Source organism: Nothobranchius furzeri, chromosome 1 (genome assembly GCF_043380555.1).
Source record: "Nothobranchius furzeri strain GRZ-AD chromosome 1, NfurGRZ-RIMD1, whole genome shotgun sequence".
NCBI classification, from domain to species: Eukaryota; Metazoa; Chordata; class Actinopteri; order Cyprinodontiformes; family Nothobranchiidae; genus Nothobranchius; species Nothobranchius furzeri.
The window spans coordinates 47,614,584-47,640,449 of record NC_091741.1 but is presented as its reverse complement, the minus strand read 5'-3'; the positions used below and the strand labels follow the sequence as shown (position 1 = coordinate 47,640,449).

General features: G+C 42.2%; 1 protein-coding gene across 21 annotated transcripts in view; it reads left to right on the top strand.

Moving 5' to 3' along the window:
• The window catches only part of cacna1c (calcium channel, voltage-dependent, L type, alpha 1C subunit), a 231,613-nt gene that overhangs the window by 78,705 nt on the left and 127,042 nt on the right, over positions 1-25,866 (top strand). For all 21 annotated transcript variants that reach the window (XM_070548924.1, XM_070548927.1, XM_070548957.1 and 18 more), the window contains 2 exons: positions 13,260-13,692; positions 20,279-20,384. In XM_070548924.1, coding sequence (XP_070405025.1) covers positions 13,260-13,692; positions 20,279-20,384 — 539 coding nt within the window. The remainder of the gene's footprint in view (positions 1-13,259; positions 13,693-20,278; positions 20,385-25,866) is intronic.

The window sequence follows — 25,866 nt, the reverse complement described above, 5'->3', positions numbered from 1 at the left end:
AAAGTCTAATTTTAGTCCCTGTCCACATGTTTCCCCTAACAATCTTTGTACTTGTCATTCATAAAGTTTTACGTACACACTTAACCGGGCTATCTAAAGCTGAACATCCTCCCCCACCCATCGAGTAAAAATCTTGGGTCCACGCCACCTTGTTTTCAGGCTTTTTATTCGTAAGCCACCCTTGTTTCCTGCATTCGCCACTGCAGCGTTTTTGTTTCCTTTTGTTTGGTTTATTTCCAAGGATATTTATTACAAACCACAAGCAAAAATATAGTTTTGGATAAAACTGCATTTTATGTGGACAAGGCCCTTTGCTAAACAACAATAATTTAGATATAAAACAAAATTAATCCAGTCATATAACTTGTGTTGCAGACCTAAAAACCCTCAGGATCTTTGTTGAATCCTAACTAACTGTATAGAGATTATCTTATCTCACTCAGAATCTGTGATTTCTCTTTTTTATTTTTTTGCTTATCTGCTTGCAAGGATGCCGAGTTCCTCAAACCTTTCCCCAGTGCTCTGTTTCACATTAATACATCTCCGCTCACTTCCTGCTGGCAGTTTGACAGTGAAACCAAAACGTCCCACCGTCGGCTGCAGGAGGGTTACATTGCATAGGGGCAAGAAGAGACTGTTACCCCCCAAATTCCACTACCTCCGCTCCGGCACGAACTCCGCAGCAAAAACGGTCCCGTTGTAGTCAATCAGAGCTGCTCCACTACTGTGGCCGTGCGGCGCAGTGCGCCGCCTGCCGTTCCGCCATCCAGCAAAAATAGGATCGATTCTATTTTTGCCGGACGCTGGAGCACCTCCGCAGTCAATGGACAGAAACCACAACCGCCCAACAGGAAAGGGAGCAAGCGCAACTTCCGTTATTTCACAATAAATCGATAAACAAAAAGTGTTTTTGTTTCGTATGCACAGGTTTAACAACTTTTAACAACTATCAATGGCGGCTGAACTTTAAATGCACAAAAGTAAGCCATAAATACAGTTTCCACTATCAAAGTAGTCACCCTTTGTTGATCCAAACACTGCTGATCTCTCAACACAAATGATGGGCAGATTAAACAGTTCATTTTGATGCTTCTCCCACACAACGGGTGTCTGGATATAACTTCCGCGTTTATTGCTCGGACTTTATCGCAAGATCTCGAAAATCCTGCGCATGCCTGTTCGCGCACCTCAGGTCTCCGCACCGGAGCGGAGCCGTTGTAGAGCGGGTACAGTATAATTTGAGTTCGGAAGCGAGCGGCAGCGGAGGGTGGGGGCGGAGCGGAGTGGAGATAGTGGTCAATCAATGCCTCCGGTGATTCTTTTAAACCGTCCTATTTATTGTCTTCCCTTTAACATCTCACTGAACTGGAAACATCTGGAACCGTTGATGGGCTCAAGCTCTGTTTGTAACTGCAGACGTCTAGAAAGAGTGAGATCAGACGAGTGAGTGCTGCTGGCACACTCGGCATGCACGTGCAGCCAAAAGAGGGACAGAGAGGCAACACAACAAAACAAAATCACTCAAAGGGGGGGTTTTAGTGTTGGTGCTGATGTTAAAAACACAGAGTATATTTTTCTTGTTTTGGTTGACACTTGAAAAATTGCAAGCTGGCTGTTTGACAGGTTTGGAATTGTCCCATGGATCATGCATGAGGTACATAAAGGTGTGGTTAGCTCTGAGCATTCTGGGCTTCAGCTCCAGATGTGGTGAAGGTTCTCAGCCATCCAGGTCACGGTAATCCAAAGGTGCTTAAATGAAGGCAACTGGACTTCTTTGGTTTCTTGAAGACGTTTTGCTTTTCATCAGGAGCTTTGTCAGTTCTGACTGGAATATGGGAGGGTCACGCTTATAAACTGTAGATGTATTTTGTTGCTTAAGCATCCTATGAGTACCCCTCCTCCCCATCCCTGGAGGAGTTGTTTAAGTCATTAGCCCCTATTGTGTATGAATGGTTGTTTTGATAAGATGCAGGAGGGTGTGACCTAGACTGGAACTGTTTTGGAATTGGGTTTAGGACCAGTTGCCTTCATTTGAACCTCCCATTCACACGCTGGTGGTGATGAACCACACTGTAGCCACAGCTGGGAACAAACCCTGTTTTCATTTTGATCTGGTCTATTATGTGTGGACTTGATTCTGGTTCATTCTTTGAGTTGAGCCTTATTATAGCTGTCAACGTTTTACAACAAATACAAAACGAACATTTATCTTAAAATGAAACTGGGGAATAAAACAGTGGAAAGAATTAAAGACCTTGAGAACGTTAGGAGAACTGACAGGAAACACAACACAGGAACATCTGGCAGTTTGAAACAGAGCAACTAAATCAACAACGGCTTGAAACTTTTGCTTTTAATCAACCAAACAAAATTGTAATCTGGACTAAACCCCCATCCCATCGATATGTTCATTATAGCAGCAATAGCTCCTGTTAAATAGATCCGGGTGCGGAAAGCAGGTTACATTTATATTTTAGAGAATTTGCTAAATATCATCTGTTTTGAAAAGACAGTTTTTCTGTTTTAGCGCATGCTGAACAAGTGGTTTGCCGAGATTTCATCATTATTGTTCCTCTCTGACAGAAAGCTGTTCTAAATGCCTTCTGCTTGTTTGCCTCCTCCTGTTAAACTGCGGACAGGATGCACTCTGAGTTCCCCAGCTTGTGTTGACTTTAGATGAGTTGCTAATCCGTTCAAACAAATCACTAGCAGGTATGTTCATCACTTATTTACTGTTGTTTGCAGACCTCAGTGGTTTTAGTAGGGAAATGTCACAGGAAGCAAGATATTCAAAATAAAATACCTGTTCATGTAACACGACGGATCACAGCTTTTTAACGGTGAGAGTTGTCCTGACCAGGCAGATGAAGGGGTGGTGAGAAATATCCTCCTGAAAAGCTCATTTCTGTAATTTGTGATTTAAGGGAATGGAGTCGGAGAGCTGTTGAGGATCTGTAACCATTTGTAAACCCTGAGATTCATCAAAAAGTTATAAACTGTAGGATAAACATGCAAAACAAAACTCAATGCCTAGAGGACGGTTGGGATGAAAAATGACTTTTAAACAGGTGAAATTCAAACAAGAACTTGAGATTGGAGCTCCAAACGGTCAAAAAGGACAAAAAATTAGAGACGTTTCTGCAAGCGTGGTCATTTTAGCTCCAGTTTGAACTTGAACCAACACTAAACAGACCATCTACATATCCTCCTCAACTTGGCTAGTTATCTTTTTGAATAATTGTATTTTTTCAAATGTGACCAAATGATTCTGGAAGATGATTTTGCTGACATTACAGAAAATCTAGTTCCATGTTTTCATCTCGCACCCGTCTGCGCCCGCTGCTGCTCGTTCAGGACCAGCTATGAGTTTAACGTTACGTCTGACATGCTCGTCCAATTATCTGGTGTTGTCTAAAATGAGAAACACACTCTGCTGCCTGTGTTTAGCAGAAACATCAGTAGAATCCCAGTTTATTGCAGCTAGATGACGTTGTTTTCTTGTCTAATTATTTACAGTTTCTAGCTGACCAAAAACAAGTCACGGCTGTAGATTTCTAACAAATGCACAAAGAAAACGTCTACTGCCTCAGCTCTAACACACATTAATGGATGAATGAGCATCATATTAAATGTGTTGTTTTTGCTTGCCTTACCAGTTTGTCCTCTCTCTGAAGTTAAGGCAGACAGTAAGGATGTAAAATGCAGTTAGTTAGAGGTGTGGACTCGAGTCACATGAATTGGACTCGAATCAGATTCGAGTCATTATTTTAATGACGTCTGACTTGACTTGATAAAATCTATAAAGACTTACAACTTGACTCGGGCTTGAGCTCCAATGAGTTACGACTTGAATCGACATGCATCTGTTGACTTGACGATAACTTGAGCATATTTGATATTTAGCACAAAAGTGGCACGACATGGACAAAAACCATAAATCATTCTTGGTTCTGGGTTTGATTTATTGCTAAATGCAGCAGCACTTTGTTTATAATCAGTTTCAGTTGCATTTTCTGCTTGTTTGAGCGAATAAATGAAGCTTTTTGAAGCTTTAATACTGGAATTTATTTATTATCATTGTCATTAAAATGAAGTTGGACAGTTGACTTGATTATGACTTTAAAATTTAAAGTTAAGGACTTGGATTTGACTTGATCTTGATGGTTTTTGACTTGGACTTGACTTGAGACTTGACTGGAAGGCTTGTGACTTACTTGTGACTCGCAAAGCAGTGACTTGGTCACACCTCTGCAGTTAGTCCATGGGTTGTCACTTTTCATTATCTTAGCATTTGCTAAAAAAGAAACAAGAGAATATGCAGATGGAGGGGGAGCTTAAAAAAACAAAACTTCAGTGATAGAAAATAAATGTAACTAAGTAATTTTACTTTAGGGATCCCTAAATGCATCTCAGAAGTAAGACGTCAGTCACATCAGGTTGTCCTTCAGTCACACAAAGGATGCAAACTTCTGATAAGGCTAAGTGGTAAACGTGTACATTGAAGGAAGAGTTAGCGCCATACAGAGACTCAGTAGATAGACGGCTCATATCTAGGTTACTCCAACCTCACATCTCTCCACTGCAGATGAATATTAATAAGGAGTTATTAATATCTGCTGCCTGCTCTTTGTGCGTGAAAATGTGTTTCAGTGAGTTCTGCATGGAGGCACAGCTTAAACAAGCGTTCCTCCTCAAGCATCTCCTCCTCTTCCTCTTCTAGATGGAACTCCTCTTCCCCTCTTGTTTCCTTCTCCTCCCACCCTGGCTTCCCTAAAGTTCCTTGCTTTTCTATCTTGCTTCAGGCCCTTGTGGCTATCGCAGCACTGTGTGATATTGGGGTGGGGGGGTGGGGGGTAATGCTGGCTCGAGTCTTCCCATAAATCAAAGAGTGACTTAATTTTCCACCATTTATCAGCTATTACAGTTCATTTCCTGGCTGTGATGGTTTTAAAGTCACCAGTGCATCAAGTCTCGGTTGGTTTTTGTGCAGCCACCGTTGTTTCTGAACCTACTGAGGACATTTGTCACAGGCTGTGCAACCTGTAGCCATAAATATGGCTATTTTTACAGATTCAGAGTGTTACTATGAAAACATAAGGGTTGTGTCTTATTAGGTGTGAAATAAAACAAACGTGTGAATTGCTGAATACATCTTTGAGATGACGCATAGGAACCTCACAGTGATGACATCACTCTTTCCCTGACCGAATGGAGGTGATGTAAGATACAGTTTAAAAACTCATGAGTTCGATTGATTTAATTGCTTATTTTGTTATTGTTACCATGGAAACAGTTAATGATGCATTCAATGACAAAAAAAATGCTGGAATTTTGATTGTTTTACTAGCGAAGGCAATAAAATGCATGTATTTTTAAGTTTAAATAAAAAAAACTCATTAGGTACCTAAATAATATTTATTTATTTATTTAAGAAAGGCATTCTACCCTTTTCATGCGTCGGAAAAGGGTACTCGGGAGTATTTTTGCTGCTCCTCCACATCAAGAGGAGCCAGCTAAGGTGGCTCGGGCATCTGTTAGGATGCCTCCTCCCAGGTGTGGTTTTCTGGTCAGGTCCAACCAGGAGGAGACCTCAAGACCTAGGACAAGCTGGAGGGACTATGTTCCTCAGCTGGAAGGGAACTCCTTAGGATTCTCCCGGAGGAGCTGGCCTGAGTGTAGTAGTCTGGGCCTCTCTGCTTAGGCTGCTGCCCCCACGACCCGGCCCCAGATAAGCGTACAAAACAGGATGGATATTAATAAACTAAGTTGAAATGAAAATGAAAAAAAAAGACCAAGAGTTTAGATTATTAACCAGTGAAGAATTTTGTTTGTTGAATTTGGCACAGTATAAAAATAAGAAAGACAGAAATTATCATTATTATCGGAGTAAAAATGAATTCATACTTAATGCACTTTAAGTCTTTTTATTTGGTTTAAATACCAAATAATTAATTAATTGATTACGTTGAAAGGGTGCATTCTAGAGAAATGCTCAAGTATCTGGGAAATTAGGACGCTCGTGATTTGGTTGCTAAAGGACCAACTTCACTCACTAAGTACTTAAACTGCTGTGTCTTTAGCTTATAGTTAGGCTTGTGGGGAATTACTACACTGTGTAACATTTGTCACTTAAGTAGGGATAAATGACAATTACAAATCTCTTAAAGTAATAATAAGCTTCTTGTAATGATTTCCTGAAGCCGCTGTTTTGTTATTAAAAGGCCATTGACACGATTTGCTTGCTGTTGCCTCACAGGAAATTTGACTTTTCTTCTTGTTTTCTTCATGTTCATTCCCACTGTCCAATATTATAACACACATTAGGTTTACTGGTGGCTCATGTGAGTGTAGAGATGTGTGTTTGTGCTTCTCAGTGATAGATTAGCCAAGATTAGCCAACATTTGCAATAAACAATAAAAACAGTTTAATATGGAGTATTGGTGCTTATTTTACACATATATGGTGTTTTGTTGTCAACAGACGTGCTCCCGTTTTGATGGCAGAATAATGCAGTTCAACGAAGAGTGTTAAGAGCCTGTGTGAACCTCAGTGTGCTGAAGGCCTGCTGTAATGACTTTCTATTATTCACCAGGCTAAAAATGTAAATGTGTATATGATGACTCCATGTTCTGTCCTTTAAAAGTTCACATTCTTACAAATGACACACCTGCCTCATGCTGTGCTGGTTAACAGGTGTTCTTTTGTTGGTGTGAAGGGTCACAGGTCAGGGATAGCAGGTGTGTGTGTGTGTGTGTGTGTGTGTGTGTGTGTGTGTGTGTGTGTGTTTCTCACTTGTGCATCTTTGTGCATCAAGAATAGCAGGTATGTTTGGGTTGTGCATTTGACCAAAAAATGGGCACATATGGGCCAATTAGAAAGGGCAAATATGTTTGCATATGTGTGCAGAAAATTAGGCTAAAATACTTTTGGGCTAGGAACCATCCTGCTTACGTGCATGGTTCCTTGTGACTGCCAGGATGGCACACCGGCAATTAAGCTGATGATACTGAGAGTAAAACACCAGGGAAAAAGCAGAACTAAGACTTTTTATCGTTCGAGAATAAAGTGAGTTTCCAAATGCAGCAAGGAGTCATGAGTCTTATGCATCAGCTGTGTGAAAGGTTGATGTCAGGAGAAAGAAACTAACTGCAGCTCTTTGGAAACAGAGTGAGAGGAAAGCGAGAAGCAACAAAGCAAGGAAACAGAAAAACACAGAAGTCAGGAAGGGTGGACTGATGGAAGGAGGAGAAAAACTGAAATGGCCTGCTGAAGAGAGTCAATGAAGGGAGTGACAGCTGTATGGATTAGGGGTAAAAGAAGAGGACGATGAAGGGTGAAAGGAGGGCTGGAAAGAGGGAAGGATGAATAGAGTAAATGTGTGGGACAGCACAAAAAGAGGAGATGGAAAGGAAGAAAAGAGGCAGAACTATTTTGTTATGAGTAAAATAAGTGGAAGAATGAAGAAGAATGTGCTGAGAAGTGGAGAAGGAGAAATGGGGTACAGTAGCAAAAGGAGGTCATCTTTTATGAGAAAGGACACTTTACCGACGCTGGCACACGACTGCACTGAAGTGGAAACAGGACCAGTTCTCTGGACCTCTTATTATCCGAGCTGCTGTGAACTATATTAACGTGCGTCTGCATGTGCTCGTCTTCCATTAATTCGTGTCTGATCAGGCGTCATCATCAGTTAATTGACTGATAATTGTGTTTTCACTGTCCACCCTCAAAGAGGTTGGATTAAAATGCAGGAGAAGGGCAAAGCAGACGGAGGAGGAATGAGTGAACAACGAAGGTCACACGGAGAGGAAGTGTGGGACTTATTTAGGGTGACCGGTCTTTTGTGTGGTCGGGCCAGTTAAACAGAGCAGACCAACGTCAGACTTTCAAAGCCGGTTTTGTGTTGCACTAATGCTTGGATTTGCAGAGGAACTGCACGGGTGACCAGTATTAGATTGAACAATGTGTAGAATACGTTTGTGTGCTTGCAGTGACATTTAGAGGCAGAGAGCTCAGAGTTACAGCGATAGCATCTGTCTCCGGTCTTTATCATTTGGTAGATAACAGCTCCGCTGGCTTTAGCTCATTACGGCCCGCGGATCAGCTCTCAGTGAAGTTCGGCTCAGTTAGGTTCACTTAGAGTCCAGCTTGTATGAACACTGACCGTCTTTTTAGCACATGGACTAAAACTGTGATGAAATCTCTCGCTCCCTGCCTTTGATTGTTCCGTCTTATCGTGTTTTCTGCTCGTGCGGTCAACAAGCATGTTGAATTTTCTCTGGCAACAGCTTCCACACACTTAACTCAGTTACAGCTGATTATTACACAGTACATGCCAATTTGCATCAACAATAAAACCACTCGCAGGTAAAGTGAGAAACGTTGATTAGCTCGTTGTTCTGCCACTTGTCAAGTTGTAAGATTTAACAGCAAATGATTTGCTAGCCCCTCCTGAGGCTTGTGTGCATCGTTTGTTGTGGCGGGAGTTTTCAGGGAAGTTTGAACCCAGAGGATGCCACCAAAAACACCGAATCACACCTAAACAGTTTTATAGAGGCCTTGGAGCTGCTGCAGGCTTCCCTGAATTTGGTTTCACACACAGGTCAGATTTATTGGTGCCAAGGTGACTCTTTCTCTGACCTTCTCACCAGCAGTCAGACTGGGACCGAGGCGACACCACAGACTGATTGGCCATCTGAAATTATGCCTACCACCTCCGATCTGCGAGTAGAATGAGCCAGTCTCCAGAAGCAACACAGCTCATTCCCGCCTTTGTTTACCTCATAATGGAGGAAGGACATCGCGGACTTTCCCGCGAGAATTAAACTCCGCCCACAGGCTCGGGGATTTTCGCATTCCTGAGAAGTCCTTCGGATCTTTATGTGAACACTACACCGCCAGTTCGAGACCGAACTCATGCCATCCAGCCCGACTGTGCTGACGCTAATGGGCAAGCGCCAATGGTCTCCTGTTTCCTAAAGAGGACATTGGCTTCTTGTACTGAACTTTTTTTGTTGTATTGAACATTACTCTTCCCTTCCTTTAAAAGTGTGGTTCACTGACAAAACTGTTTTCGGTCGCTCTGAGTTTTTCATGCAGGTTGAACATGAAAATAGTCTCCTACACCAATCTGCTGCATGAGCTTCTGACAGTAAATCTCTGGGATTTTAAAAGCCTAATCTACATCAGACTGTCACTTAACACTCATGGTCTCACCCATTTTAGCTCATGACGGGGAAAGTTGTTGTTGGTTTAGCGTCCAGGAAACAGCAGAGAACATCTCGACTAGTAGAAGCTAACTGTTAGCATTAGCAACACCACATGGCAGAAGTCCTTCAGGCTTATGTTATTTGTGGAGATAAAACATCAGTGTTGCTGAGCAGTCACTGGCAGAGTTGCATTGCTATTATCTAATCAGAGGCAAGATGTCCAAATGTCAAGAAATAAGACTCCAAATCCTGCTGTCTGAAGCTAATTTAGCCCAATCTTAATACTGGCACTGCACCCTACACCCTCCTGTGAAGTGCACTTGGAGGAAGCGCACAGTAACCCCTCCTTTCCACCGGAACTGTGACGAAGCCGTCAGCAGCACGTTACAGCAGCAGCACGTCATAGCTGCTGATAGGAACCGCTGTGGTCAACAGAACCTTTTCCACCGGAGCCGTCAGCAGCGCGAGTCGGTCGCGTCTCAGGAGCAGCATGTCGCGGTCCTTACGCCTACGCCTCTGACGGGTCAAGTTCGACATTTTTGGGGAAGGAAAGACAGGAAATCGGACGCGGAAATGGAGGGAAGCTTCCCGAGATTTTCAGAATAAAGAACGTACTGCCTTCCGGTTGCTTTACTTTTAAAAGAAGTTACTAAATGTGCGGCCCCGTGAGAAGTTATCACCTAGCTAGAGGTCTCCTTAGTTTTTCAGGTCCATATTGGCGATTATAAAACAGCCATGTTGTAGTTTTCTCCTGCTTGTTGTAGTGTTTACTGACGAAGTCACACGAGTGACTTCGTGCTCGGTCGGTGACAGCTGCTCCCCTGCCAAGCAGCAGCTTACGGGAGCAAGACGTGCTGCTGACGGCTCCGGTAGAAAGGAGGGGTTACCCCTGCTTTCCACAGCAGCCACCAGCAGCACGTTACTGCAGCAGCACGTCTTGCTCCCGTAAGCTGCTGCTTGGCCCTTCCCACGAGACGCGAAGCAGCAGGGGAGCAGCTGTCACCGACCGAGCACGAAGTCACTCGTGTGACTTCGTCAGTAAACACAACAACAAGCAGGAGAAAACTACAACATGGTTTGTGTTTTATGTTCTGTCCGTTTTATAATCGCCAATACGGACCTGAAAAACTAAGGAGACCGCTAGCTAGGTGATAACTTCTCACGGGGCCGCACAGTTAGTAACTTTTTTTAAAAGTAAAGCAACCGGAAGGCAGTACGTTTCTTTATTCTGAAAATCTCGGGAAGCTTTGCTCCATTTCCGTGTCTGATTTCCTGTCTTTCCTTCCTCAAAAATGTCGAACTTGACCCGTTTCAGAGGCGTCGCACGTAGAAAATAGAACCAGCGTGTAAGGGCCGCGACATGCTGCTCCTGAGACGTGGCCGACTCGCGCTGCTGACGGCTGCTGATGGCTGCTGACGGCTCCAGTGGAAAAGGTTCTGTTGACCACAGCGGTTCCTATCAGCAGCTATGACATGCTGCTGCAGTAACGTGCTGCTGACGGCTCCTGTGGAAAGCCGGGGTTAGGCTTTGAGTGCACAGTACACTTGTGTAACAAACTAGGAAAAGGAGCATCGACTACGACATATGCCAAGATGCCGTTTGCTGTTTGTGCTACTTTAAAAAAAAGTATTTTTTAACTTTTTGAAAATAATTATTTGACTTAATTTGCACTGATTGTCATCCACATTAAATCTTAATCCACAACATTCAGAGCATAGACAAATATCATTATCTGTCTTAAATGAACTTCTTTCATTTGAAAATATTTACAGAAAAGGCACTTGAGCCATTGCTCTGCTGCCCTGTTCAAATTCCCACACAGCAATGGATTGTGGGTAAAACCCTTGCCCGAAGTCTGCATTAATGCAGACTTAGGTGATGGGCAGATAAAGAGAGCAAAAGGGGTGTGGTCAACTTCTGCACAAATCGGGACGCCCCAAGCGCAAGCACCCATGGCCAGGAACGTGCAACTGAACGGTGCAAGGATGGAAGTGTGAGAATTGGGACTGGGCCTCCTGAAACAAGCACTTCAGGTTTAATTACACAAATCATAGCTTGAAATGCTTAAGTTGTAAGCTTATAAGTTAAATTCTATAGGTGCTATATCAAATGCAAGCCATTTACCATTTTCTATAAGCAGATCATTGTTCCCTTACATTATTATTCCAATCGGATGGTCTAGATGAGTAAATGGAAAAACAAACAAACAAATAAAACAACTAATGGTAGCATTTGGGTATTATATATGTCTAGAGATCTGTTTTATATTTGAACATTGATTTTTTAACATACATCACACTGAAAGTTCAGATGAAGAAATGACAACAGGAATCTATTTTTTCCCCACAACTACAATTATTGTACTTTATTTCCAAACAAGGGCAGAATAACCTGTTAGCAGCTAGCTTGTTTGTGTTTGTGGTATAATTAGAAGAGGGCATTATGTCCTCTTTAACAGGTCTCATCATAAACTGATGAGTTGTGAGGACCCAAAAACAGATTCAAGATGCAACAACATGCAAGACATGAAACAGCAGCAAGCAGAAAGAAACAGAACCTGAGTAACTGACAGTGACAGGAAACTGTATCCACTTGGAGCGGTGTTCACTGAGTGGAGATGAGAAACAGGTGTGAGTGGAACTGGAGACCAGGAGAACACTGGTTCAGAACAAAACAACTCTAATGCAAAACCCTGATATGGTGACAAATTACACCATAAAAGGTAATAATAGTGTAAGTGACCATTTATCTAGTGTTTTAACATTTTAATTGCTGTCTTCATTATTGTGCTTTACGCTCCACTTATTAGAAGCGTGGTTACTCTTAAAATACATACAGACAAATGCAGAAGATTTGAAAAATATTGAAAACCTCTTTTTAAAATCTTGTTTCTGATTATTATTGGTCACTCTGAGTTTTTCATGCAGGCTGAACATGAAAGTAGTCTCCTACACCGATCTCCTGCATTAGCTTCTGATAGAAAATAGATGGTGACACCCTAAGGTGTGAAAAGTCTGACAGATCTACGTCACACATTTTTGGACTCACCCCTTGTGTCTCACGAAGGGGAAGGCTGTTATTGGTTTAGGGTGCAGGAAACAGCAGGGATCATTTTGGCTAATAGAAACTAATCGTTAGCATTAGCAAGTTCACCACACAGTAGAACTCCTCCAGACTTGTGTTATTTGTGGAGATAAAAGACCCATGATGTGTCAGTGGTAGAGTCACATTGCTGTTATCCAATCAGAGGCAAGATGTCCAAAAATCAGGAAATAAGACTCCAAAACCTGCCGTATAAAGCTCAGCTGCGATTTCTAACTTCCAGTTCCTGGAAATAGTGCACCGGTGTGTTTTGCCCCCTCGAGTACGACTTACAAGGCATTCATTCCTACAAGAGACCACTGGAAATGTATTGATTAAACAAGTGTTCCACACTTTTAACTTTAAAATGAAATCTGTTGTTTTGGATTGATTGAAAACGTTTATTATGAGGGATAGAGTTAGCTGCATCAGAATCCAACAATTTCTGTGAGAAAACTCCATTGTGAGCTCTTATATGATTAGCTATCGTGCAAAAATGTTGAACTTTATTCAGCTTTATTAGTAAAAAAAATAATGTTTTAACGATTTCATCTATTGTGGAGCATGAACTGCTGCCGAATGCGGGCTCAGATGTCATGGGGACATGAGGCTGGGAGGATATTCTGTGTTTAATCTGACTGAGCATACTGTATGGATAATCCGCTTTCGCTTACTTTTACTCAGTTTCATTCATTTTACTTTTATGGGGAAATGATGTAATCTCTCTCTCAAGCATGACTGTTATTCTGGTGCGTGTTGCTCTTCTGTTTCATTTTTTTTCCTCATCTTTGCAAAGCTTGCCCCCACCAAAGTAAAGTTTGATACTTTCCACCTTTAATCACTGATTTAAACCCAGTTGAAGAAGGGGACATGTAACAGGTTTAAATGCAACTTCTGAAATCCTGCTTGGTGTGTTGATGTGGATTAGCGCTTTGCTAACTTTTGGTTTTTCTTCTTTCTACTCCAGGCTCCGACTACTCGCCTCCTCCCCCTCTTCCTCGCCCTCCTCCCGCTGGCCTGTCGAATGAGCACAGAGGAGGCAGTAGCCATGGTGACCACAGTGGAGGAGGGGGAGGGGTTAACCATGGGGTGGGCATGGTTGGCCTCGCCCCGGAGCACATTCCCACGCCGGGAGCAGCCCTGAGCTGGCAGGCGGCCATTGATGCTGCGCGGCAGGCAAAGATGATGGGTAACGCTGTGTCAGGTGGAGGGGCGGGACTTGGAGTGGGAGGGGGCGGGCCCATTTCCACAGCCAGTTCTACGCAAAGAAAGAGACAGCACTATACTACTAAACCCAAGAAACAGACCACAACGACAGCCACGAGGCCGCCGCGGGCCCTACTCTGTCTCACACTCAAGAACCCCATCCGCCGGGCCTGCATCAGCATCGTAGAATGGAAGTATCCTTCACCCCAGAGTCCAGAAATCATTTACACTGATTTCTGTTCTGTTTTGCAGCTTCATGAGTTTATTTTTCTTTTTTAACATCCATTAAGTATAGATGATCAGGGGCAAACCAATAAAGTTGTTGATGCTTGACACTGTTAAGTAGCCTGAGGGAATCTAATGAAACATTTATTAAGCATTTTGTTGCTTTGGCTATCTTTCATTTACAGCTAAAACAAACAAAAAAATTTAACTTGGCATCTTTAAAAACTACTTTTTCGCTTGTGGAGGAGCTGCAGTGAACCCTACTCCCTGGTTTAATGACAGCCTTCGCAGCCTGAAGCGCCAATGCAGAAAAATTGAGCGTTTGTGGAAGAAAACTCATCTCCACGTCCATCTGCTGCACCTAAAGGATCTTCTGACATCCTTTAACTCTGAAGTCAGAGATGCTAGAGTTTCCTATTTTTCCAACCTGGTGTCCCAGAGCAAAGGGAACCCCAAGGTGCTGTTTAACACCATCAGCAGCATCGTGTCTCCTGCCTCTCCTACAGCCTCCATCCACTCTGTTGAAGACTGTGAGAACTTTCTGTCTTTCTTTGTGGATAAAGTCAATAAGGTTAGATCTAGCATCTCTCCTTCAGCCTTATCGCTGCCTCTCCCGACTCCAACCAGGCCCATCATCCTAGATAGCTTTGCTCCTGTTTCTTTGCCTGAGTTAACCAAACTAGTTAACTCTATGAAGACCTCTGCATGCCCCCTCGACATCATACCCTCATCTTTGTTTAAAAGTGCTTTTCAGTCCATCGGTCCCAGCGTGCTCTCTATAATTAATGCTTCTCTGCTCTCTGGTCAGGTCCCTGCTTACTTTAAGAACGCTGTAATCCACCCGCTTCTTAAAAAACCGAGTCTTGACGCCTCTCTCCATAGCAGCTTCAGACCCATCTCTAAACTTCCGTTCATCTCCAAGATCTTGGAAAAGGTTGTGGCTAAACAACTCACAGCTGCTCTTGATGAACATAACATCTATGATAGCTTCCAGTCAGGTTTTCGTAGAGCTCATTCTACTGAAACAGCTCTTCTTAGGGTCTCTAATGACCTTCTGACTCACAGTGATGCAGGGGACTGTTCTGTTCTGGTCCTGTTGGACCTGACTGCAGCCTTTGACACTGTTGACCATCACCTGCTACTGGAGAGGCTGAGAGACTGGGTAGGCCTATCAGGATCTGCTCTGGAGTGGTTCTCCTCTTATCTCTCTAAGCGCTCCTTTTCTGTGGCCGTCTCCAAGTTTAGGTCCTCCACCACCTCTCTTACCCATGGTGTCCCACAAGGTTCTGTGCTGGGGCCTCAGCTCTTCCTCCTCTATCTGCTCCCTCTTCAGCACATCCTGAGCTCCTTCAAAGGAATCTCCTACCATCTTTATGCAGATGACATCCAACTGTACATCTCCTTTAAGCCCCATGAGATGTCTAAGCTGCAGCTGTTACACACCTGCTTAGACTCTATCAAAACCTGGATGGCTGGGAGCTTTCTACAGCTGAATGAAGATAAGACTGAGATCCTCATCTGTGCCCCAGACAAGCTGGTTCCCAAAGTCAGAGACTCTCTTGATCAGCTTGCTTCCCACACCAAACCCTCCGTCAGGAATCTTGGCATGACATTTGACCCAGCTCTCACCCTGGATTCTCATGTCAGTTCTCTTGTTCACTCTTCCTTCTTCCATCTCAGGAACATTGCTAAGCTGAGTCCCATTCTGTCCCGCTCTGAACTTGAGACAGTTCTCCACACCTTCATCTCAGTGGTCTTCTTTAAAAAGCAGCTGAAGACTCACTTGTTCAAGCTGGCTTTTGTATGACCTTCTTCACCACTCTCTCTTTATTCTGCTCTCCCACCTATTCCACCGTCCTCAGGATCCACTGATTTCCCTCTTTCCTGTTCACTCTCTCTCTCTTTCTTAACATTTTTAAAATCACAATTGTCTATTTTTTGCTCATTTTAAATACATTTCAACCATTTTCTAAATTCTTTTTCATATTTTTACAATTTTTGTTTTTGTGAAGCGCCTCGTGATTTTTATCTTGAGATGCGCTATAGAAATTGTATTTTCTTCTTCTTCTTTTACATCTGTTATGTAAAGATGCAACAGGACTCCTCCTTTATTCATCCCACCTGGATCTCACACCTCCTCCTCCCTTCACATCAGTGGTCCTTTCCCCTAACCTCCTTTTTTAAAACCTTCTTTACTTCTTTAGTTTATGTTTAAATGCTTTGTTCTACCTTAAGGTAACACTGAACCACAGCAAGGCAGAGATGATCAGTGTCACAATCAAAGTAATCAATTTTTCACTCAAGTGACCAGGAGCTTCCCCTCTGCAGGAGTGGAGTAGCACTTCATCCTTTAGGGATGAAAGGAGAGGAAGTGGAGGCGTAAGGGAAATGAGAAAGGCAGGAATGTGGGCAGGACACGGACGACAACGGGACTGATAATGGAGTATCGAGACAGAGGAGAAAGGAGTGAGGGATTGAGAGGAGGAGGGGAAGGGAAAACAAGACAGTTACAGGGCAGGTGGAGGGCAAACAAAGGTGGGAGGGAAGGATGTTAAGGACCAAATGGAGGGAACAGAGGAATCGTGGTAATAAAGGAAAAACGAGATTGAAATGACTTTTGGTGATAAATCAGTAAAATATAAATGGAAAAGTAAATTATGTCTTCTCTTATAATGCTCATAAATTAAATCATTATTCTCCAATAACCTCATTGGAAACGTAGTATTAAAGCTCAGAAATAACTTTAATGGGAGTTTTTGATGGAATTGTGCTTTGAGTCTGATTTTAACAATTATCTCTCGACTCTACTCTTTGTTCCTGCCGCTGTTGCCTCACAGCGGGACTAAAATTATCAGTGACAAGGAATTTATATTGAATATTCCGTTTCAGATGATGCTATAATTATTTGTGACATGCTCACAAATCAGAATATTTATCAAAGTGCTGCAAAAACATTGTCGGCTTCAGTTTAGTCCCGCATCTGTTTTGATGTTTTGACAGATTTTGTTTATATTTTTACACATCAGAGATTCTTTATTCCAAAAATAAAATCTCTTCCCATGGTGATCAGGGCTGTATTTTTAGGTATGCTAATCTCCTCTCGCTGCAAAACGATGAATATGAATAACTTTTTTGCTGGTCACCTTGAGTTCCCATTATCGATAATCAAATCAGCAGCAGCCCACCTTAAACATACAGTCCAGCTGGGCTGAAGCTTAAAATAAATAAAGATTTAATTGGAGGAAGCAGGCACAAACCCCTCAGGGTCACTTGAGCGATTTCATCCAATGACTGATGAGCTTTCAGATCATTAATATGAAAGGGACACGAGGGATGACCACAAATCTGGAAAAGTGATGTATCTTAATCCTAATTCTTGTTTGTCCTGCTCTGTGTATTTTTTGACGCTTTACTTTGGTGTGTGTGAGCATGTGTGCCGTCTCTGTGTTCGGCGAGCGCCTTTTCATCTGAGGATAGCAGATCCAAAAATCTTCCTTTGTTGCCATGACGACAGCTACCATTCTCAACAGGTCGACGAGGCCCATCTGAGCTCAGACAATGACACACACTCAGGTCATAGAATGCATGTCCACACTGTTGAAGGATAAAAACATTCATCATGGCTTCGATGAGGTTTAAGACACTCGGTGTAATCACAGTGTTTTTGTGTGAAGTGGATGCTGCAAGGTCAGTGAGAGACTCGTTTGTGCCTTTAAGTGGTAGTTTGCTGAAAGTGCCACTGAGTTCACAGGTTTACTCTCCTTTTTGTCATCAAACACTTTAGCAATCATGCTATTTATGCACATTTTCAAGTAAATCAGGAACATTGATAAATATTCCATGCACATCCCATCGGAGTACTGAGCGCTCCCAGATTGTATCAGCACATCCAAGCTCTCTTATTGGGCTCTGTCGAGATAAGAGATCATCCATGTAATAGTGAGCAGCATGTGGTGTTTATGTGCTGGATCTGAGAAGCAGCTTCCGGATGAAACCCCGGTGTGACAGCACATCCTCAGTATAGAGCGTCAGCTGCTTAAAATACTTAATAAACAGTTTGTGGAGAACTTGGAGCCATATCAGATATAGCAAACACGGTGCTGAATAAGCTGTAAATCCTTCTGAGCCACCTGAGGAGGAATTTCACGTTTGTTATGTTTGCAGCATCAAGCAGCCAGTTAGCCTAAAGTAAAAGACTAATTGATTCCGCCTGATATTTTTTCTTCCCCTCTGTGTTGTTAAAGATGGATACTGCTGTTGTTGTGACAATGACTTTAAATTATTAACAGACGTGTTGCTTGATTTGATTCCTCACCCAGAGCTGCGAGTGATGCTTTTGCTCTCAACAGCACAGCAGAGAGTGGATTTATTATCATGTTGATGGAAGCAGACCTCAAGGGTGTTGGAAATTATGGGTCAGGAACCCAGAATGAGTCACAAGCTCATGTTTCAGTAGGTCCCCGCATGTCTAAAGTGACTTTAATGAGCCCTTGGTATGAGGATGAGTGATTATTTTGATGCATTTTGGTCCCAAGCTGATGAGCCGAATGGGCTCGTGGTCGACACTGTTCAAAGGTCAGCCCTTAATCCAAACATAAACAATGTTTTAGCCTTTTCTCTGTCTGCGTCTGCAGAGCTCCTTCTAAAACAGTAGTTAGAGCTTCCTCTTTCTGGAAAGGACGCACAGACCGAGTTTTCTCTAGCAATTATAGGCATGATGTACAGAATTGTTGAAGTTTTGGGGGCTTTTTTAGCTCAGACGTTGTTTAGAAAACCATGTTTGTGGATTTCAGAAGTCACAAAATGTCCTGTAGAGATTATAGAACTGGGAATTAAAATATTCCAAGGATAGGAGTTGACGTACAAAAACAAGTTTAGTCAGTCATACTTTTCATTTATTCGAACGCTAAACTAACAAAAGCTTTGTGTGTGTGTGTGTGTGTGTGTGTGTGTTTTAGAACCAATATGAGCCTAAACCATCAAGATTACCCAATAAAACTGCTGGGTATTCTTTGCCCCACCCCCACCCCCCCACCATTTTTTGGACATTTAGATAAATGAAGGTGTGGATCACTGAAAACCCATCTTTAAATGAATATTTCTGATTTATAATCGATTACTTAGCGTTTCCATGCAGGCTGAACATCTCCTGGATTAGCTACTTATAGGAAATAGTCGGTGAAACTCTAGGGTTAGAAAAACCTGAAGATCTACGTCAAACTGTCACTTAACAATTCTGGGCTCACCCAACTTACCTCACGGCGGGGAAGGCTAACAGTTAGCATAAGCAACTCCACCACATGGCAAAACTCCTCCAGGCTTGTGGTATTTGAAAAGTAAACAGAGTCAGTGATAGAGTCTCAGATAAAAAAAATCATTTAGTCTTTGTTGTAAATTAAAATTACTGTTATTTGTTTTTTTATAAAACAAACGTTTGCAGGTTGAAAGATGTTTATCTCATACCTGCTGACAGTTTCGACTGAAGGCTTCAGTCTTCCTCAGAGAGTCATCTGACGTCCGCCGTCCCGCAAACATTTATCTTACAAGTGGTAGTGTGAATAAGTGAGATGTCCAAATATCAGAAGGTAACACTCAACATCCTGCCGCCTGAAGCTCTCCTCTGATCTGGCAATCTTCTATCCTGAAACTGGAGCACCTGGGTTTTTGTACCCAGAGTATGACTTACAAGGCATTCATTCCTACTATAGAGACCACTGCAAATGTGCTGGTTAAATGAGTGAACTACACCTTTAACTCTATATTTTTGTGTGCAATGAATATAAAAGAAGAACAAAAAGTTTAGCAATGCAGTGACACTTTTATAATGTTCTTCCCCTCTGTCCTACAGAACAACGTGTTCATACATTCTGTTTACGTTATGCTATGAGGTCTGGAGACTATGTGGGGGGAAAGGAAGGAAAGAATAGATGCAGAAAGTAGAGAGAGGGCAAAAAGAGGAGGAGGGAGGTGACAGCAGTGGCAGTTTGTAATTGTTGATGAAAACCAGACCTCCTCCATCTCTCCTTCACATTCTCTCTTTCCCTGCCCCTATCTCCTCACTCTCCGCTCTCCTTTTCTCTCAAAGGCCCCAAATAATGAGGTCAGTCTCCTCTCAAGGATCGCTCCAAAAAAACCCCGCTCCACATCTCTGCTCTCACTCCAGCTCTCTTTCTCCGTCTGCGTCCCTGTCTTCCACGCGAACGGCCCGCTCCTCAACGCAGCCATATTAGGACATGCGCTGTATCGCCAAACCTCCTCCTGCCCACACAAAGAGCTCCCAAACTCTCTCAACGTGTTTTATTGTCAACCAAAAGGCAGGTTCAAGAGCTTTGATCTCTTTCTTTATGTACACTGCTTGTGCACTTTGCTGTGTGCATGCATACCTCCACTTATGTAAGGATGCTTTGTGGTTTAAAAATAAAAAGGGAGCAGGATTTGAACTTAACTTCATTTGCATAAACAGAGAAGTTTTAATATTAAATACTAATTTGTATAATAAAGGGACCAGATTAATGCTGTGCATGTCATTTGCATATTCCTTAATTTCCCTCTCAGACCATTTGAGATCATCATCCTGATGACCATCTTTGCTAACTGTGTGGCCTTAGCTGTCTACATCCCCTTCCCCGAGGATGATTCCAATGCCACAAACTCCAACCTGGTGAGTACTGCATGATTATTTCCGTTGAGCGGTCGCTGGTTTAAGCAGCTCATTCTTTGGTTTTTCTGCTATAGTCTGGATTACGTAGTTGTCTGTTCAACTGGTGCTTTGCAGCTCTGTGTGGTTCACTGCCGCTCCCAATTTGAGACAAGTTTACGAGGGCGACACACACAAATGAAGGCTGTAGGAAAATGTGTGAAAAGACAAAATGTCAAATAACAGCATAATAAATTAGGATAATATTAGGAAACGCTACTAAAATGTCACATCACTTAAGTATGATTTAGTTCTGATTGCTCTTAATAAAGAGTTGGGATGATTAGAGAGTTTTGGTTTTTCTGAAGGAGTCTTTATTTTCCTGGATGAAAGAATTTAGTCGCTCTTGGTGATTTGACTTGCCTTAATTTGGTGATTCAAGGTGCAGAGAAAGTGTCATCAGTCTAATTGGGTAAAGTAATAAATGAACCGTTTATTTCTGACAAAAAGAAGCAAACAAAAATGTATTTTTTAAATTATTTATGTTCCATGATTCACCTACTTTATGCTCTGCCTCTTTGGATAGATGGATGGAACAGAAAATCCATCCCAGGTTTCATGTGTGTGTGTGTGTGTTTTGATTTGATCCCAGCTGTTGCGTGTAGTGTCCACTGAAACCAGCAGCTTTAACTCTACAGCACATTTATCCGTGACAGACTATAATTCCTACATCACACTTTTTGACACCCATGCTAATACAGCAACTCACTTCACTCATGTGGTGACACTAGTTGTCCACGAGCAGTTTCACTAGAAGTTGTTGTTTCAGACCTAATAGGCAGCTGCTGGGTTTTGCTGCTTGATGGAGCCTTTTAATGTAAAATATATATATGTGGGCTGCAGCAACTGAGCTCATGTCCCATCATGCCTGTGAATAGCTACCACTTAGTGAGTAGTAAGTACATTTTTATTTGTATAGCACTTATCACAGACACAGAATCACAAAGTGCTTCAAATAGATCAGAACAAACTAAAACATAAAAATCATAATGATCTCAAAACAGAAATAGATTAACATCAGAAATAATAAAGTCATAAAATTATAAATTTTCATAAACAGATGCAATATTACAAATTTGAGTTAAAAACAAGAAAATAGAAGCTTTAGCTTAAAACAGCTTTAAATAAATAAAAAACACATAAAGACTCTTAAGTGTCCAGACTGTCAATTTGAGTACCCTTGACATTTTAATCGATATGGTACCATATCCTGATACCTACGAATCGATTTCGGTACTCGACAGTACCAATTTACGATACTTCTGAGGGTCTAATAATTATTTAAATAGTTTTTTAGCTTTTTTATAGCAGATTAACATGCCTAATACTCAGATCGTTTTCACTGGTTTCATCGTCACCCAGTAGCCCATCGCATTTAGTGATGTGAAGCCAAACTTTGGAGCATGTTCGCTTTCTTCTAGTCGGCATTTCGGCATTCCGAGGATAAAGCGAACACATCAGTAACTGAATGGAAGCTAACATATCAAGCTAACGCCATCTTAAACATTTTATTTACGTACCAGAGCAGACTAAGATGATGATGCCTCACTTAGATCCTTGTTGCTGGTTTCATCATCACCCATTTACCCATCCCATTTAGTAAAGTGGATCCAAACTTCAGAACGCTTCCTCTCTGCTGTGCTGCTTTGTTTACAGCTCGCCCACAGTTACTGACGACATTACGCTCTTGCGCCACGCGGCTCGGATACCGGAAAAAAGGCACAGTTTAATATGGCGTGAATTGGTACTCAGTTGGTACTGTAGAATTTGGTCGGTGCCTTAAAAAGTACCGGATTCGGTACCCATCCCTACTGTCAATGCTGCGTAAGGATAAAGGAAGATCATCACAAAGTCAGGGTGCAACAGTCTGGAAGGAGCGATTACCTCAACTTTTATATCTGGTCTTTGGAACTTCTAGAAGGTTCTGTTGTGTGGACCTGAGGGCTCGGGTTGGAGCATAAGGCTTTAACAGTTCAGTAATATAGGGAGGAGCTTGACCATGTAGAGCATTGAAAGTTATAACCAGGATTCTAAAACGAATTCTTAAGTTAACGGGTAACAGTGCAGATAAAATAGGGGTGAGGTCTGCTCTTCTGTTTGCCTTGCTGCAGAGTTCTTGACCAACTGAAGGCGGTCAAAGTAACTTTGATTAGACATTATTTTTTGGTCTCGTTTACATTTTAAAACAATTGTGATGCATAAAACATCATTTTGACCCTTTTTAATAAGGTTTCCTGCAGATTGTTTTGATCTGATGTAAAAAAAATATTCTCTTTCTGTTTTAATATTGTTTATCAGCACATTTTCCTTTTTTTCGTCCCAAGTCTAAGTTTACATTTCTGTTCTATTACACTTGGAACAAACATGGCAAGTACAACATTTAATGAGTCAACCAAAACCTTTTGGTGATGTTAAATTTAAAAACGCAAATCACACTCTGGGTGGAGTCTTAATTCACCCACACTTCCTGTTTGAAAAATGCGCCTAAAGGAAGCGTCGCCTGGCAGACCGAGAGAGAGGCACTGAGGCAGTGACTGAAAGCACCCCCACTCAAACCCCCCACATGCTTTTGGAGTATCTCAATTGGAAAAATGAGTTGTTAACAAGTGTGTGAACACTCATGCATGCACACACACAGCAGACTCACCGCTCTCTAGAACGAGCAGACACAGGAACTGCAGCAGGCTGGAGGATTTCCTGTCCACTGCGGTCACTAGAAGAAAAGGGAAGGAGGACATTTTTTAAGAAGGCAAGCGGCTCTGAGTCGTAACATTTCATATCGGCAGGTGAGCGGCTGAGCCAGCTGGAGGTGCATAGAATATTTATACATGTACGACACAGACAGCAGCACACCGAACCTCTTTAGCCATCAGCTGTGGCTGATTCTAAATCAACGTGGAGCAGAGTTTTAACCTGCAGATGGAAAAATAATTACAGCTTTGGGCTGAAACTGAACTGCCAAAATAATGACTACACATGCCCACTATTACACACTCATCTGTAAAGGTTATCGGCAAAAAAAAAAGTTGATTTAGGTGTTACTCATTCTTTAAATTCCTATTGATCCATTTTATTCCTAATTTCTACACAAATGTAAGCTCAAGGTGTAGGGAAGTACATCATCTCAAACTTTTGTATGATTCATCTGTGTAAATGTGTGTGTGGGTGTGTGTGTCAGCGTGCAGATGCGTGACACTAATCCTTCCAGCAGAATGCAACATCTGCCACTCTGTCTCTTTCTTTCTCTTCTTCTTTTTGGATTATTTTGGCACTGTTGCTTATTCTTGAGAGCTGATGCTTCATAATGCAGATCTGGTATTGAGCTCAGCCCCCCCCATTTTCTCACATAACGATGCAAGTGTGAGATCAGGTATGTGAGTCAGTAAATGAGTAAATACAACTGAGGCAGAGCAGCTGTTTATGTCCTGTCAATCTGTGTCGTAGCTCCCACTCTGTCTCTCTCTGTCTCTGTTTCTCTCTGCCTGTCTGTCTGTCTCTGTGTCGGCAGAAAGCATGACTGCATAAATTACAGCTATTACTTTTTAAATAGACTAAATGTCAGTTTGCTTTCATCATTAGGTGACAAACTAAAATACCTCATTTTTGTTTGATGTGCTCGAACAGATTCTACCTTTAGCGGCTTCAGTTTTTGTCCGAATAGAAATGATCAGATAAGACCCTCCCAGGCAATCTTGTTTTCATCTTTTATATTCTGGGATGCCTGGTGGCTCCTCCAACCACTCAAACTAATGAACAGATATACAACACATGTGCACACACCCACACCTAACACACAAGCTTTTCACCACCCTCGCAGCTGTGGTCAATTAGCTTTATAACCTTCTCACAAACAGGAAGCTTTGTGCAGATGCACCACGGGCTTAAATATATGTTTGAACTATGCGTCTGTCCGGGTGCTGGTGGGTTAAACTGTTTTTGTGCCTTTTAAAGACAGTTGTTAAACGTTTGTTTCTCCTGATTGGATTAGGTTTGAAAAAACTCAGGCCTTTTATGCTATAATTAGAAATTGACAATGACAAAACTGATTGTGCAACCTGTTGCCATGAAATAGAGAAAGAAAAGAGACGACTCTTAATTTTATTTTAAAATTATGCATGCATTTTCAATTTTCACACAAATGTAACGATTACTGGATGAAATCAGTGGCATCCTGGCTACAGTTGAGTCCCTTGGTGATGTTTCTCAGACTGCAGCATCTATAATTGAGTTTTCTAATAACTATGGCAGCCCTTGTTAGCTTTAACTTAAGCCTCCCTTATGTAATACCAGGGGTGTGTTGAATTGCTTCCTGCATAAGATTTCTATTTCAGTCTGCATCCCATAATGTGCCGCTTTGTCTCCTTGACGACTTGCCCAATAATAGCAGCAGCAGAGGTTGTCATGGATATGGTAACCGTAGTGATGCTTCTCATCTGTCCTTGGTTACAGAGGGAGGCAGGTAGGAACCATAGCGAGGTAGACTGTCCTCTCTTAGGAAGTAAATAAAAGCTGCACTTCAGCTGAGTTTAAATGTTTAGCTTTAGATTTCTCTTGGATTAAAATAAAATTTTTATTTTCCTGCTGCTGATTCCTCTCTTACTATTCCTCTGGATCATGCTGTTCTCATCACTTTGTTTTCATGAACTCATTATACTTCCTGATCAATCGAATAATGATGCCTTGAGCCAGCAATTTACTGATCAATAAACCTGACCATTGGAATGGATGGATGTGTGTGTGTGTGTGTGTGTGTGTGTGTGTGTGTGTGTGTGTGTGTGTGTGTGTGTGTGTGTGTGTGTGTGTGTAAAACACTAAAAGAAAAGTAGTCTCTTCTGAAGCCGGAAACATCACCATGGGACGTTACCATGGTGATGTTCTATCTGGCTGGTCTGGTAGAGCTGTAGCATTAGCGTGTTCCCGGGACCCCGCTGCCTTGCAGCCCCGATGCCGCAGCTATCTGATGGCTTCATCTGGGCTGTTTGCATCGCAAGTAACGTTGTTTACGTGGTTTTTTGTGAAGCCAGTAACAGGTTCACAGTGCGGAGGCACAGCTGGTCGTTTCACCACATTCACACGAGGATAACCCTCATTAGCACAAGAGCTTAATATGAGCCTGTCTTTTTTAGTAAGTGTCTGTTAGGATCTGGCAACTCAATAGTTAAGCTAACTTTTTTGTTAACTAGCCTTTAGTTTAGCGCCAATGTTTGAAGAACAAGAAAATCAGAGGCAGAAGTGGCCGTATGCAATTTCGAACTTTCTTGGATTTCCTTTTTAAAACATTCGCTGTGCTGCAGCGATATTTGTAGCAGCTCCGGCTTGGTTCCGCGCTCCGTTTGCATCCGAAAATGTCCCTGCTGCGCAGTAGAAACACAGAACCTCAATGATAACAGCTCACTGTGTGAGTGTGTGTTGTTGCGTTAGTAAATAATATGTTGGGTTATGTAAA